The 16,093-nt window shown below is 53.9% G+C and overlaps 2 protein-coding genes across 15 annotated transcripts in view; one reads left to right on the top strand and one right to left on the bottom strand.

Moving 5' to 3' along the window:
* AFAP1L2 (actin filament associated protein 1 like 2) overlaps positions 1-16,093 on the top strand; it is a 96,966-nt gene that overhangs the window by 61,466 nt on the left and 19,407 nt on the right. For 12 of the 14 annotated variants that reach the window (XM_082407801.1, XM_082407797.1, XM_082407794.1 and 9 more), the window contains 3 exons: positions 4,022-4,096; positions 5,468-5,562; positions 12,569-12,659. In XM_082407801.1, the coding sequence (XP_082263927.1) occupies positions 4,022-4,096; positions 5,468-5,562; positions 12,569-12,659 (261 nt within the window). Of the gene's footprint in view, positions 1-4,021; positions 4,097-5,467; positions 5,563-12,568; positions 12,660-15,359; positions 15,444-16,093 lie in introns of all 14 variants that reach the window. The other 2 variants (XM_082407793.1, XM_082407792.1) reach the window with 1 other exon arrangement.
* Positions 12,666-15,429, bottom strand: LOC309635953 (uncharacterized protein). The gene is made up of 5 exons (XM_082407854.1): positions 15,125-15,429; positions 14,234-14,323; positions 13,824-13,959; positions 13,604-13,721; positions 12,666-13,190 (listed from the first exon to the last, which is right to left on the bottom strand). Exons 1-4 carry the CDS (start codon positions 15,216-15,218, stop codon positions 13,604-13,606), a joined length of 438 nt encoding a protein of 145 aa, XP_082263980.1. The 5' UTR covers positions 15,219-15,429; the 3' UTR covers positions 12,666-13,190.

The following is a 16,093-nucleotide window of genomic DNA, read 5'->3' as shown; positions in this document are numbered from 1 at the left end:
AGAACACCTTTGTTGGGAATTGAGAAACACCCCTGTGATGGCGTCTGACCTCTGGTTCTTGGTTCTCACCACTCCATCAGAGCTCCCGGTGTGGGGTCCCCTTTCTGGTTTAGTGTGGCTTCCTGTAGGGTGACCTCTGTTTCACCCTTGATGTGTGTATGTTCTGCTCTCATAAAGTCAGGCCTTCCCCACCCTTGGTCTCTGCAGCTTGTAGGGATGCAGGAGCTGCTGGGAACGGGTCAGGGGGCACCCCGGTGTGAATCGCCCCCAGAGCACACCCAGACCACTGATAAACGTGCATAGCCATACCGAGGCCTTTGGCTGTCACTTCTGTTCTCCAGGTCGGTGCCCACGGATGAATAGCCACTGTTTTCGAACTTCCCCTTCTGATCCTCTTTGCACCCTCTCAGATGGCAGAGTGGTTATAACAGCAGCTGACACTTTTTGTGCTCTTTCCATTTCCCAGCCCGGTGCTTAATGAATGAAATGACTTGGATTATGTCATCTAACCCCGTCCCAAGGCAGTGAGGGAGTTGTTCCCATCTTACCGACAAGGGAACTGAGGTTTGGAGAGTTACTTTAGGCACATGGCCGTGCGTGGCAGAGCCCAGGCTTGGGCCTGGGCCAGCAGACCTAACCATCATGCTCCCCTCCTCTCTCCACGGTCCAGATGAGTCTGCACCAGGCTAATTGTGCTGCACAGGATAGAATCCAAAGCCCCTTAAATTGAAAGCACTGGTCGTTTTCTCTCAGCTTCCCATGGCTGCCTCACTGTGTATCTTCCAGAAAATTAACTCAGCCTGACAGGACTTGTAGGTGGAGGCAGGATGATCATTTCAAGATAGCCTGTGGTCTCCACTGGCTGAGCTGTTGCTTACTTCCACACATTTGGGGCAGAGCATGAGTGTGTGTGTGTGTGTGTGTGTGTGTGTGTGTGTGTGTGTGTGTGTGTGTGTGTGTGTGTGTTTGTACTTTTCAGATGGAATTGTCCATTTTCTGATCTTCAGTGTATTACTGAATTTTCCACTCTCTTTGCCTTTCGTCTAGGTGGTAAGGTCAAGGCATGGATTGAGGTCTGTTTATTGGGGCCCCGATATTTTTTCCTGTCTTAACCTTGAGGGCCCCCCAGTACCCTGCTCAGAGACTCTGGGAACATTTCAGGGGCTGCCCTTGTGGTGGGAAAAGCTTCAAACGTTCAGTCTATGCAGCTGTAGTAGAGAGGGTCCGGGACCCTCCTCCCTACCCCTCGCCACCATCCTCTTCAGACAGGGGTCGTTCCCCCAGGCTCCACACACTTGCTCAAAGCACGATGAGCTCTCCTTTCCACCGTACCTGTAGTTGCTGTCATTTCCCACATACCCGTGCGACTGTCCCATCTGGGTCTGCCCCCTGTCCCCCTCCCACCCCCGCCCCCAATCTGGTGGGTTCACAAAGGCAGAGACAGTGTCTGTTTTGTTCTCTGCTGTATCCCCAGCACCTAGTACGGTGCCGGTGCTCAGCGCACTTCTGAAAATGAATGAGAGGATGATGGAAATTCTCCAGCCCAAGGCTGCTGCCTCCCAGACCTGGGACAGCTCACCAGGCTTCTCTTTCCAGGGCCAAGTTCACAGGATTGCAGATGGTCCTGGGAGCCTCTTACTTACGAACTGGATGGTAGTGTATTAGCAACACTGAGACTCAACACCTAGTCAAGTGTGGCCTGCAGAGTGTCCAAGGAGGAAGACGCAGCCTCGTGACACGGCCAGTGCCAGCTTTCTCTGCAATTTACAAATCACCATCTTGGGGGGGAAGCACCTGCTCAGAATCTAACAGTTAAAACAAGAACAACAATATCTTGCCTTTTCTTTTCTTTTGTACGGGAGTGTGGGCTTAGTTAACAGTATGAAAAAAGAAAAGAATGTAAAATGAACATTAAACACTATTTACGTTCCTTCAATTCCTTTTTTGATCTTCATCGGTGTCATCGGGATATTTTCATGTAGTTGTGGTTTGCCTCTGTACTCTGCTTTGCATTATTTTTACATTTAGAATTGCTGCCTGTGCACATTTCCGTGTGTTGACGGTTCACATACTTTTTCTTTCTTTTTTTTTTTTTTTTATTTTGCTTTTCTGAAACATGATCCTGTAACTGTAATTTTTGGATATCTTTGTAAAGAGTAGACATAGAGCTACTTTGTTATTTTTCACAGGTGGGTAGTGTCCATCGATGGATGAACAGTAATGTTCAACCAGCCCCCTATTAGTGGGCATTAAAGTTTTGTTCTTTAAAAAAAAAAAAAAAAAACCTCATATAATATTGCAGTAAACACCCTCAAACAAAATTTTGTTTACATGCTGGAGTTTATCTTCAAGATAGATTTCTGGCAGCAGAAATGCTGGGTTACAGAATATGAACACTTAAAATTAAATTATCCTCCAAAATCACTTCCAAAATGGTTGTGCCGGTAATCCATTTACTTTTAAAGGTGACCTGCTGTTACCTATGTTGATGTGCCGTGGTTTCTTTCACCATTTTCCTATTATTGAGCCTTTGAGTTACTTCCCATGTTTTAGGCTGTCATTTTTAATCTCTGTTAGTTACAGGGTTACCTTACTTTTTCAAATTCCCTAACATTTGAGTTTTGTACATTTGAAAGTTTCAGTTAGGTAGAACTAGGCAATATTTCATCACAATTATTTTCCATACAATGCAGGCAAGAAAACCAAGGCACACGGGTTAGCTGTTTTGCTCAGAATTACTGTTAATGGCAGAGCTTGGCCGAGGACCGCCCCCCCATCCCCTACCCTGTCTCCTGCTTCCCCCTGCAGAATGCTTTTCTCCTGTGCCATGCTCTGGAGAAGGTACAGACCCAGCCCCTCAGTGGAAGTATACAAGTTGTGGATAACTACGTTTAGACCTTGTAGTTCCCTTCCATTAGTTGCTGCAGCCCTTGCTGTAGGGGTGACGTGGCTGACTGGTCCTGGCAGGGCTGGGCACCAGGGTGGCAATGCCATGGGCTGATGCAGGAAGATCCATCCAGCCGTATCCTCCTCCTGTTCCTCTGGGTTCTCAGGGCTCTGTTGACGCAGGCCTGCTGGCTGGAGTCTAGGCGGTCTGTGGTGTGGAACTGGCTGGCGCTGAACTGCCTCCTTCGCCAGGGATTTGAATTGGGCTCCTTGGCTCTGTAGCACCATCTCTAGCCACTGGAATTTATCAGCCGCAAGTTTCTAGGAAATGCAAAGTAAGAGGCACAAAGAAATGCAGGAGGATTTCTAAGAGGAGGAACACTCAGATCGGTCTCCTCTGCAGGCTTCTGAGGAAAGGGCCCAAGCCTTTCTCTGCCTAGACGTGCACGGGGAAGGTGACAGCCTGTACAGAAATGTTTTTAAAGGAGGGGAAGGGCTGTGCCACTGCAGGTAGAGCAGGTAGCTTCTGGTGCTGCAGGTCCAAATCCCAGCACACTCCCCACTCCAAACCCAGAGCTCAGGCCCCCACGGTGGCACCCCACCTAGAGGCCTGGGAGCTAAACTTCCAGATCCTGAATGTGACCTATCTTATATAGACCTCACTCTGATTGGCCCATGCATGTAATTCAGACTAGGGTGAGAATGACTGATAGGAAATGTTTTACAATTTAAACAAAATGCTAGGAAACCCAGAGAAATCTCTGCTTGGTGGAATATGAGGCAGATCTTTAAGGTATGGGTGCTTTTCCACTTAAGACTATTATTCCCAAAGCTCTCCTTCTGTACCCTCCCCTTCCCTTCCCTCCCCTCCCCTCCCCTCCCCTCCCCTCCCCTCCCCTCCCCTCCCCTCAGGCTAGAAAACTAACAGTCAGCAATTTGGTATTTCTTTTTTTGGAAATCTGTCAGCTCTTTCTGTAATGGACTCTTTCAATCAACTCAAAATGTTGTATGCTCTTACTGGAATCCAGGCTGATGACAATGTCTCTGAGGGGTGGAAGGGACATCCTTTCTCTCTAGAGGCCCTTTCCCTTCGTGAAATCATATGAAGCCTGTGTCTTCCATCCTCCTTCTGCAGGTTCTGATGAGGAGTACATTTATATGAACAAAGTGACGGTCCACAAGCAACAGGATGCTGAGTCCCAAGACAAAGGTACGGGGCTACCGCTGGTGGAGTGGCCAGCTCCCAGGAAGGGGGCCAGTATAAGCCTTGGTCCCGTCCCACCCCTCCTTCCTCCCAGCCAGCACCACAGACAGGCCTGGTGGGGTTATTTTTGGAAGTCGCATTTTGGTTGATGCTATTTGGGGTTGATGTATTTTGGGATGTCTCATCAGGCCACCTCCTTGCCTCTTAAAGGTCTCATGTCCCCTTCGTGGATAAGGATTCAGTCCCTAAAATCTCTCAGCATTTCCCAGCATCGTCCCAGGAATAGGAAGTTATAATTCAGATGCTCTAAGAAAGCAGCTGTATAGGTGCTGACCCCATAGCCCCAGCTTTATGACTTTTGACAGAAGTCTGGATTTTATGAGTGTGTGTGTGTGTTGGGGGGTGATGGCGAGGAGTCGGTGATGTCAGCAGCTGCCTTAATATTCGATGGAAGGTTTTGTTCAAAGGTGATCGCTTGGCAGAACATCTTACCTTCCACTGGAAGGACAGGTGGTGTCTTCCATGGCGTCTTAATCTTCTGCTCTGTTCTGCTCTCTGCTTTTGTCTGAAAACCCTCAGGAGTGGGTCCAGCAGGACCCCAGGGAGGCCCAGAGGTTTGCAGAGCTGCCTAGCTGCAGAGGAGAGGGGATTAGAAGCCCCGTCTCCCCACTCTCAAGCCTGTGACTGAAATGCAGAGGCTTAGCGAGAGGTGGGAACACAGCATCCCAAAACATTCAGTCCTGTTAAAGACTTGGCTTCAAGACATCAGCCAGCAAAGCCCCAAGGTCAGATCTGCCTGAACCTGTCTGTCCCCAGCTGGCTTGGCCACCTGCTGAAATGGTTAGGCTCAGAAGAGCCTTTGGTGCCTTTTCCTTAAAAGTGCACAGAGGGTTGGTGGCCAAGTTCCCCAGTGTGGCTTTCACCTCCTGCCCCACCACCAAGCGTGGGCTCAGCAGAAGTCCCCTGCACTAAAGCAGCCCCTGCGCCCTAAGTTGTTTGCCTTCCGGGGAAACCGTGGGGTGGACAGAGGTAATCACAGGGTCGGTGCTGAGAGCAGCTCAATATAGTGACCACGGGCAGCTCCTCCACTCGCTAAAGCTCTGTGGCCAGGGCATTTTGGACATGGGGCAGGTGGAGGAGAGGGTGTGGAACCTGCCAGAAACCTCAAACTAGTTCCTCCTGAGGAAACTGCCCATGGCCGATCTACCCTATTCTTGGAGGAAAAACAACACTGGCTCCAGGGACCGCCTGCCTGGGTAATTAACACCTGCCCAAATAGAACTCGGGGCTCATGTGACCAGACATTCCTGGCTCCTGGGACTCCACTGCAAGGCTGGGCGCCCCTCACCGAAGCCCTCTCCTGCTCGCTTCCCACAGCGCCCGAGGAGCAGAGCCCACTGACCAACGGCGAGCCCGCCCAGCACTCCTCGGCCCCTCAGAAGAGTCTTCCAGACCTCCCGCCACCCAAGATCGTAAGTGTGGGTCCGGGACCCCTCATTTCCCTGACGTGGGTCCCGTGAAGGTCCAGTGCTTCTCACAGGTGTCAATCCACCAAGCGTCTGGCATTTTCGAAGCACCTATTGTCTGTGGGGTCCGGGGCACCGGGAGGGGCGGAGACAAGTAAGCGTGCTAGCAGGTGACATCATTTGCTCAGCGCAAAGAGGAACGGCAGTGCGAGACGAGGGTCCCTGTGTGTCCGAGGCTATTCCAGGCTCTTTACCAGCACCCCATGAGCGGGGCCTTGTACAGACATGGTCACCAGCTCAGACCACAGTGACCTTTCAGAAATGTAAACCACATCACACCACTTCCTGCTTGAAACCCACCAAGAGCTCTCACTGGACTTGGGACAGAACATCCACATTCCTTCGCGTGGCCCCAGGGCCTACGTGGTCTGGCCCAGCTGCATCTCCAGCCTCATTGCATCTGCTCTCCACCAGCCTCCTTTCTGTTCCTGGGTTGTTCCCTGTGGTCAGTCCTGCCTCAGGGACTTTGCAGTCCCCGGGCCCTGGCTCCTCAGAGGCTGCCCCCCTCCTCCTGCCTCAGACATTCTTAGACAGACTTTCCCTGACCTACCCGTGAGAGGCATCACCTTGGTGCCTGCCCCCGTTACTGCCGGCCACACCGCCCAGTTACCCCTCCGTGTTTATTATTTGCCTCCCGGAGTAGATGTAAGCTCCCTGGATCAGGGACTGTGCCTCGTCTACTGCTTCATGTCCTGTGTCTGCACACAGTAGACCACACGCATGTTTGTGGATGGATGGATGGATGGATAGACGGATGGATGGATGGATGGATGGATGGATGGATGGATGGATGGATGGATGGATGGATGGATGGATTTATGGACTCCTACAGACTTGGGTTCAGATCCCAGCTCTGCCAGGTACTAGCTCCTTGACCTTGGGCAAGTTATTTAAGGTCTCTGGCCCTCTGTTTCCTGGTGTTTAAATGAAAGGAACATGAGCATCTCTCACCTAAGCTCCTCTTATTCAGGGGGCTTATTACTTATTCAGGTAATGAATACATTAGTATTCAGTGAGGTGAGTGGTAGTATTTACATTTTATGGGTGAAGAACCGAGAATCAGTGGGTTTATAATGTCCCAGTGTCACACAACCTTGAAGTGGCAGAATTTGAACCCAAGTTCTTTCCACTCTAGGATCTGGTTGGGGAGGCTTCCTGGGAAAGGTGTGAGGCGGGAGCTGGGAAGGATTTTTGGGGCCATGGGACTGCATAGTCACTGAGCTCCCACCAAGCCCTCCATCCCCAGATCTGTAGGCTCAGGTCACCACTGAGGGGGTCCCATCCCCAGACTGGCCCCTTCATTCGTGCCTTCCTGGGGCAGTACGGTTCTTCCCGCCGCTCTCACAGCTGGTAGGGCAGGCCTGGGATATCCGGGCAGCATCCCACTGCAGGAGCCCCTGGAGCTGGGTGACAGCTTGGCAGGGACCCTTCATCTCAGGCTGGCTGAGACTTGATGGACTGCGCATCGGTCCCTGGGAACCGCAGTATGCTGACGCCATGAGCGGCTGCCATGCTCTGAGCCGCTGCCCACTCCGTGCACACAAACATGGTCCTGCCACCACCTGCCAAAAAACAGAGGCTCAGGGAGTTAAAACAGCTGGCCAAGATCCCACCACTGGGAGGTAGCAGGCCCAGGATTTGTGTGCAGGTTCTTGGTTTCTGGGCCACTCTGCGGCCTCCCGGACTTCAGCTTGTCTTCTTAGCCAAGTAAAGGTACAAGTTGTGTCCCTTTCCGCTGCAGGCTCCCCTCACTTTCGGCGCCGGGACTTGGGGAGGGGGCATGGCCTCTCAGCTCCCAACCAGTCGCTGCTGGTTTTAAGCAGACGGGAGGTGCTGTGGTTTTCGGGTTGCGCCCCAAGCACCCCTCGCCGGATGGGGGGAAGGAGAGGCGGCTGCTCTGAGCCAGGGCTGCAACTCTCCTAGCCTGAGTTCCTGTCTGATTCTGACCGGGGTGCCTTTGGCCTCTGTGCAGTGGGGTGCCACTGCCCACCCCACGTGGGGCAGCTAGCTGCTTAGGGGTCCACACCAGACGGGAGGGGCGTTCACCTGCTGGAGCCTCTTAGCGGGGACTCGCTCTGGAAGCCCGTGTTTGACGAACGTGGTGGTGACCTGGGAGCCCAGGGTCTGGGGCCGGGTCGTGGTCACAGAGTCCGGCAGCCCCGGGACTCTGGCTGGCTTTTAGTGCTCCCTTGCCAGCCTCCTGTGACCCGGGCATAGAGGCCCCAAGGGCTCGGGGGTGTGAGGCGCAGGGCCTCCGAGCAAGGCCAGGGCCGTGGCCGTCCCCTGGAGCGGACTCCCGGCATCAGCTGCGTCTGTGGGCCATCGGGGCCAGGAGAGGCTCGAGAGGAACCTCTTGCTGCACTGGAAAGATATCCCCACCCGAGACATGTGGCCTTTCAGATGCGTGGTGACGGTTCCCGTGGACACACTCCAGGCCGTGGGGCCACTTCCAGCAGAGAGAGCGGCCTTGGCAGTCTCCCCTCCTTGTGGAATTTCTCTGCTGAGCAGGACCTTTCCTAGGTCCCTCCTAGTTCTGTCCCAGTCGCCCACCTCCACCCCAGGGCCTTCTGGATGTGGAGTGAGGAGCCGGGGTGCAGAACCCGGGGTCCGCCCTGCCCTGCCCACACACACCTGCTCCCCTCCAGCCTGCTCTCTGGTCAAGGCTGGCTGAAGACTTAGTCCAAGGTCCCCAGAGGAGTGGTGTCAGGGCGGGGAACAGCTGTGTCTTCTGGCTCTCACAGGGAGAAGAACCAGAACAGCAAGTAGTTTGGGAGGGAGGGAGGGAGGGAGGCAGGGAGGGAGCATGGCAGCCTGAGCCTGGCTGGCCCTGTGACCTCTCTTCCTCGGCCAGAGAAAGCCGTGTCCCTTCCCACCCTGACCCAGGAGCTTCAGGGCACCACAGTGGCTTGTCCTCTTGCATGCCTGGCCCCGGGCTCTCTGGTGGCTGTAGCACAAGCTGGGTGTCTGCCTGGGGTCCTCAGTGCCCAGGGCTGGGCCGGGAGCATGGCCTCTGTCCCAGGCTCAGCCCGTCCAGCACTGGAGGGGGCAGCCGGGGGTCTGGAGCAACCTCGTGGGTGTGGCCAGTGACTCCGGCAGCCGTGGCACTTCCAGGCCCTGGTCTGCACAGCCAGGTGCGGCGGTCGCTTTAGGAGAGACAGACGTTTGCTGGCACCGTTGTGCTCCTGGCCTGGGCAGCCATCTCCGCCCACCTCCCCTCTGAGGCCTGACCATGCGTCGGTGCTGGACTTCCGCCGGCTGCTCTGCGGGGGCAGGGAAGGCCGTCACCATGGTTGGTCTGGGGAGCTCGGGCTGGATCCGCTAGCCCCCACCCTGGAACCTTCCACAGTGCATTCTGGGGCAGGTTGCTCAGAACTGCAGGGACGCCTCAGGTCACCTGGGCCACCCTGCATCTTCAGCTCTGTGTCTCATCTAAATCAGCCCTGGCCAAGTACAGCCCCCTGACCAAATCCTGCACCACCTGCTTTTGTAAATAACATTTTGCTGGAATTCAGCCAAGCTTATTCATTTGTGTATTATTTATGGGTGCTTTTGCACTACAACCAACAGCAGGGTAGAGGAGCTGAGATCAGAGCCCCTGAATGGCCTGCAAATCCCTAAGTACTGATTGTTTGGCTCTTTATAGGTAAAGTTTGCCAATCTCTGGCAAGTCACACTGAGCAGGGTGGCTTTCTTCCCTGTCCCTTCCTGTGAACCCTCAGGACGTTATTTCAGGTTCTGAAGTCACATCTCTTCTGCATCTTTGTTGAATGTGCACCATCTTCATCATCATGATGATGAAGTAACTTTCCTTTATTCTTAATTCCGGGAGTTTAGGATCTCTTGCTCCTCCGACCTCTGATAATAGGCCATTGCGCCTGTATAATTATGGGACTCTCTTCTGAATTGTTGGAATCGTTTTGTCCTTTAACATGACCCAGGCCCTTATCTTTTGCCCTGGCCGCCTTGAGGACAGGAGCTGTCCTGTTCTTTAAGGCGGTAGAGCTTGGTATAAGCCAGGTCATGCCCAAATACCTCCTCTGTATCCTCCCAGAGTACACCTGTTCTTCCCCCACCAAACATGCATACATGCACCTTTTCTCCCTTTGATTGATATTTTTATATCTTATTTTGAAGGTTAGTGAACACTAATATTTATTATTTAATAGTTCTGAGCACAGTTTAATCCTTACAATGACCCCATGTGACAGGTATTTCTACTCTCCCCATTTTACAGCAAAGGAACTGAGGCCCAGAGAGGTCAAGTCAGTTGTCCAGAGTCACACAGCTCAGATGTGCCAGTGTCAGGATTCGAACCCAGCCCTGGAGGTCAGATTCCCGCCACTGCCCTATCTGCCTCTCTGTATAGATCCATTTACAGATGATTTCACAATGAGAGGCTTGGGAGACTCTCAAGAAACACCGCCTCGTGCTCCAATCCTAGATGGGAGGGCAGGCCCCCTGTGGGGATAATGACCCAGCAGGAGTTCCCGCAGGAGGGTTCAATCCCCTTCTGTCCTGTTCTAATCATGGGAATCCAGACCAGAGCCAGATCTTGGGTGCTCAGAGCTTCTCTCCAGATGGGGTCCCCACACCCTCACCAAGACAAGGGTTCCCACACCCTGTGATGGGGAGTGGGGCTTCTTGGAGGCTGGAGCTGGAGGCCCAGCCCACTCAGGAAGCCTGAGCCCCAGGACCCAAAAGCAGAGACCTTGTCGGGGCCCAGGTAAGGAGACACTTTCCCCTCAGACCCCAGGAAGCTGGCTCTCAGAGGCAGCCCTTCCTCTGGCTGACCGAGGGGCCAGGAGTGGCCGAGAGGAGCAGAGACGTCTCTCCAGGCCAGGGGCAGCAAAGGCAAAGGATCATCCACTAGCAGCTACCAGATGTGTCCACCGTGTGCGAGGCCCTCGCCCCGGCGAGGAGCCCGGCCGGAGGTACCGCTCACAGCCGTCCCCCTTCCGCAGCCGGCCCAGAGCGCAGCTGGGCTGCTTAGGAAATGAGCGGATTATTCTCTTCCTTCCTGCATGCTGTGTGTCGCACCTGCTGGGGCCGCAGGCTGCTCAGAGCCTGCCTCTGGGACTTGGGTCAGCTCTCTCGGTGTCGGGCCAGATGGAGTTAGAAGGATGTGGTATGGGAGCCAGGTGGTGGCCTGGCCTCTGCTGACCCTCTTCATGTGGACCTGTCTCAGCTTGTCAGACAGCAATCTGGTAACCTGGCTCCTGCAGGGCGCCTGGGTTGTGGGGGCCCCCGGACAGCGATGACAACAGCTTCCTCGTACTTGATATGCGCCAGGCCCTGTGGCAGCACCACCACGTTTTGTCTCCTTGAATCCTCAAGACAATTCCAGTACTATTCTGGTTTTATGAAGAGGGAAAGTGAGACCCAGAGAGGCTGTCACATACCCATGGTTCAATCTATGGACTCCTAAAGGCTGGATTCAAACCTAGTTACATTCACTCTAGAGATCATATAAATACATCTAGTCGCCAAGCCACATTAGACTTGGCTCTGGGGAGGCTGGTTTTGTGCAGCAGCTGCAGGAGCATTACTCTGCCCCCAGGGGGAGCTGGGAACCGACACCCTTGTGGTCCCTGCTGAGTACTGTCCCACGGGGACGTGAGCCCAGGCTGCCTGTTCTCCCACCATCGCCTGGGCCAGGACTAGGGAAGCTCTCTCTGTCATAGGTCCCCCAAAGAAGCTCATTTTCCAAGGCAAAGGTTTCTAGATTTCCCCACCTCCTGCCCCTCTTCCTGGTGGGGCAACAAATCCCCAGCAGCCCAGGGGTCCGTCCGAGGTCAGGGCCCTGTCTCTCCTACGATCTCCCCGCACCCCCTTTACCTTAAGAGCCTTCCTCTGTCTTCACTTGGCACCCCCCGAAGGTGCAGGCCTGCCCCTCGTGTGGAACACCCAGCACAAGGACTTCTCAAAACCAGGAGTGGGAATGCACTTCAGCTCTTGGCATTTCTGTTCTCATCATGAATATTCCCTTGACCCTCTTCAGGGACTTCGTGATTCAGAAAGACATCAGAGACTTGTGTGGATGGACACTTACACGTTCATGACCTATATATAGTAATAGTCATGCCACCATCTACCTCTTTTTCTCCCCTGCTATTGCTTGTGAGATTACCTTCATAGTCTAGTGCCCATCTTACAGATGGAATAATGGAGGAGAGAACGATTTTCATGCTCTCTTCTTCTCCACAGTTGCATATGTTTTTTATTCTACTCAAATTATGCTCATTCACCCTCATGCCATGTAAGAAATGCGGGGTTGTCCTGTCCTCTGAGCATCCTTCCTTGGTCCTAAATGTTCATCGCACCCTCCAGGCTCCCATGGAGCTCTGACCTTGTCTGTTAAAGCACTTGATAAGGAGCTGGGAGCATTCGCTACCTAGTTAAGACTTTCTCAGGACTGACTCCTGACCATCTGGCTGTGTCCCTCAGCTAGTCCGTGGGAGCCATCCAGTATCTGCTGAGCAAATGATTGAACTTGTTATGGGAGAAGTTTGGGAGTTAGAAGCCTGGTCCTCTTCCTCTGTGTACCCCTGATCAGCCCCTGTCTTTGTAGAAAGTATATTCTATGCAGAAGCCATCATAGCTACCACCACAGCCTGACACCATCTGGCCTTTCAAGTGTGTTATGTCACGTGTACCATGATATTGTGTGTGTGGTGGGCATCGGAGCCTCATTTTGCAGGGGGCGGGGGGAGTGCTGAGGCTTGGTGAGGTTAAGCAGTGCGCCCACAGCCCTCCAGCTGGATGCAAACCAAACACTGTGGATGGGTGGCTGATGGGAGTCACGATAATCCCTGTCCTCCCTCTCGACTTGCTTGACGTCCAAGCTGGGCATTTTTTTCTTCTGGTTCCCTCTCCTTCCACCCAAAGGGTTAATTCCAAGTTGTTCCCAGTGTATCGTATCTGAAAATGTTTGTTTTATTTGTTCATACCACAGATTCCAGAACGGAAGCAGCTCTCCATCCCAAAGATCGAGTCTCCAGAGGGTTACTATGAAGAGGCTGAACCATATGACACATCCCTCAATGGTACATCCTGGGGACGGGGCTCGGAGGGGGTCCAGTCACTTCCTGCATGGATGCCAGTGCCAGCTCCTCTGGTGGTGACCGGCACGCTTACCCTGGCTAGAAACACAGGGCAGCCTGGGCGGCTCTTACTAGAGAGCGTGGCCCGAATTGGGAACTGGCCACAGAGCATTTGGCCTCTGGTCTGCTGGGGAGCTGAGACCTACAGCAGACCCAACCCACCTGCAAGAAGGGGCTCGGGGTGGTCCACAAGGAGCTGGTTTACTGTGTCTGATGCTTTCTGTGGTCCTGCCTGGATGTTGCTGGATTCAGCACAGAAATGTGACAAAGAAGAGGTGTGTTGGCCGAGAGGCACAAGGCCCTGTAAGCAATGGAAATGTGGTCAGGCTGAGCCAGAGCCCAGTTTCCAGGTTCTTTCACTGGACTAATAGTCACTGGGCTCCCACCATGTACCATGTGGGGATGACTTCTAGGAGTCAGGAGCTCAGCAGCACGCAGGATTCAGTGGGGTTCGGTGGTCACGGCACTTAGATTCTGCGAGGGAAGACAGACAGCAAATAAACATAGGATGTGTCAGGTGGTGATAACTTGTCAGGATGGAAAGCTGCAGGGGCTGGGTTGGGGCAGGAGAGGGATTTTATTTTAGATTAGGGAGGGCCTCTCTGGTAGCATGACCTTGAGCAGATTCCCAAATGAAGTGAGAACTGGATGGGGCTGATACCTGCAGGAAGAACTTTCTAAACAGAGAGCACAGTACGTGCAAAGGCCCTGAGGCAGGAGAGCCCTTGGCATGTTTGGAGGCCATTGTGGCAGGAGCAGGTGGGGTTGGGGGAGAGAGATGGGAGATGGGGACACAGAAGGCAGCTGCAGGCCTTGGTAACGACTTTGGCTTTTCTCTGAATAGACTTTTCTCCACCCTTTGGAGGGGAGGGTTGTTTGTGGCTGACCTAACTGAGGTAGATGGCCTTTGCTTTGGGGGCAGGGCTCACGCTGGAGTCATCTCTCCTCGGCCAGTGGTTCTCAGCCTGATGAGGTTGGATCAGAAATGCTCTTGTTGTGGGGATTCTATAACACAGAAAGGCCTTGAAGGTTCTGGAAGAAAGAGATGGTTGTGACCCCATTCTCCCAGGTAGCTGGACTCTGGTCCCCTCACTCTCCCTTTCTTACCTCCTTCTCTTTCCTTCGTTAAGTGAAAGGTCTTTGAAAGCATAAAGCAACTTGCAGACGTCAGCGGTAAGGATCCCTGGTGGTGGGAATGAACTTGGCCGAAGGGGGGCCTTGTTGGTGTCACAGAGAACTGGCCCTGGGATGAGATGGGGCCAGTCACTTGGAGCCACATGGGATTCTTGTCCTCTTTCTTCACACTTTACCTACTGTCTGCGGTCCCGGGAACTGTGTGGGAGGTGAGGGCTTCTTTGGCCCGAAGGAATTTTATTCTAAGAGGCTGGCTTTGTGGGCAGACGTCACTTAGCTTGTGAGGTGTTGCCAAGTCACCGGCCAGACTGTGATTTCAGACTGGAGCTGAGCGCGCGGTGGGGCTGTCTGGGTGCGTCTGCAAGGTGGGAGCAGTGACTCACCCCGCGGAGCACCTCCGTGTGTCTGAAGCCCATCTCTCTGGGGTGTGGCCCGTGCCAGCCGGGGCCTGCCTCCCAGACGCTCCTGGGGGCCTGTTGGTGGGGCAGACACTTCATCTCGACACAAACAAGCAGTCAGAAGGATCCCGGTGTTTGTCTCTCGACTGGGAGTTCATACTGGTTTTATCCAGAACCGGGGGGTGGGGGGGGTGTCATCACAAGGTCAGCAAGGCGGGTGGGGAGAAGCCCAGTTGCCTTTTGTCTCCTGCCAGCCCGAGGACGGAGGATGACTTGTGGGGAGCTGGTCATACTTATCACGAAGAGGGGGCCTCCCCTGCATCATAAGCCGGCCTGCCCTTGGTTCCTGCCTGCTGTCACCCACACCTGTTTGACCAGTGGGACGCACAGGTCACAACAGCAGAAATGACCATTGGACTCCCGCCCCTTGCTCTACTTCTTTGGCCAACAGCGATTTTGCTGACTTCCTGAAAAAGACCAGTTGCTTGGCCTCTTGGCCTGCTTTATCAGCAGTCCGCTCACTGCTTCCCTGGGTCAGGTCCTCTCTCTGAACAAGTTTAGTAAGTGCCCTGCCTGCCTGTGCAGGAGCTATTAGGTGGAGCTCCCGCATCGCTGGTGTCTCCTGCTAGAGACAGTAGACATCAGTAACGGCAGCTGCTGTAACAAACCACCCCTCTTGCAGCTTAGAGTAACCCAATGCAAATCTGATTCTCACTCACGGAACAGTTCAGCTGGGCGTTACTGGTCAGCAGGCTCCGTCCAGCGTGGGCTCGGTCACCTTCTGAGGCCACAGAGTCCACCACAAAGAAAGGGTGGAGAACCTCTATGTGCTCCTTAAAGGCACCAGCCAGAGTGACACCCAGTGCTTCTACCCACCTTCCATTGGTGGCAGGAAGTCACATCTCTGGATGGGAAGAGGCTGGGAAATGATGTCCTTGGCCGGGCTGGGGTACACCTGACAAGCCCACATCTCCGATGGGAACGCACTAACTTCTGGTGGGAGGGCAGCCGCGTCGCCACAACTCTTTGTGTCTCTGCATTTGGGTCTGCTGCTCTCTTCATCTTCTCTCTCTTCCTCTTGCCTTTGTCTGTTCTTCTGGATACCACACAGATCGTTCTGGCAGATTTCCCCCCAGTGGAGTCCCCAGATGGGTGCAGGTGCCTGAAGGAGTCGTTTACGCCACGATCACCTTGGGTACTGCTTGTCCCAGAGCGGGGATGCCAGCGATCCCAAGTCTGCTGCCTGGCCCTCTCTGAGGCGGGGTGCATGCCCCGAGGGTGGCTGCCGCCCTCTTCCCGTCCTCGTGCATGGGTCCTGCATGCGCACGCCGTGTGCTGTCCCTCTGCAGACCCCTGCCTGTAGCATCCGAACAGACGGCTAGAGGACACAGAGCGTGGCATGGCCGTCCTGCCCCCTGTTCCCGAGGACATGCCGCAGGACACAGTGGGTGCAGTCTCCACCTGGGGACAGCAGAAAGGGGGATGGAATTATCTGAGCAGCCTGCCTTTCACTCCTGTTCATCCTGCGACCTCTAGAAGCCAAGTACCTGTTTAAGAATACCTTACATTTATGGTTGGGCCATGATCACTCTTAGAGGTAAATAAAACGGTCAGTACATTTGCCCTAGATTTCCTCCAAGCTATTCCAGGGAGCATCCCCACCGCCCCTGGAGGCAGAGGGGCAGATGTTAGAATTCTCCATGGAACATGTGGGGCAGCCCCAGAAGCACAAAACAGCCGGGGGCGGGGAGGCGGGGGGGGATTCGGCCAGCTTCTTCACACTAAACTCTGCAGCCTCGCTTATTAATCTTTATCACTGAGAGAGCTATCCCAATGACTACATCA

The sequence above is a fragment of the Balaenoptera borealis genome (assembly GCF_965194805.1).
Source record: "Balaenoptera borealis genome assembly, chromosome: 10".
NCBI lineage: Eukaryota > Metazoa > Chordata > Mammalia > Artiodactyla > Balaenopteridae > Balaenoptera > Balaenoptera borealis.
This window is presented reverse-complemented; position numbering and strand designations above follow the sequence as displayed.

Bases quoted from the DNA above. Each gene is read 5' to 3' on its own strand.
- LOC309635953 (XM_082407854.1), bottom strand. From the start codon at position 15,218: ATGTGGGCTTGTCAGGTGTACCCCAGCCCGGCCAAGGACATCATTTCC. The intron at 13,960-14,233 runs GTGAGTCACTGC...ATCTCATCCCAG, and splicing joins ACACGGAGGTGCTCCGCGGG to GGCCAGTTCTCTGTGACACC. The intron at 13,722-13,823 runs GTAAGAAAGGGA...TCTGTGTTATAG, and splicing joins AACGAAGGAAAGAGAAGGAG to AATCCCCACAACAAGAGCAT.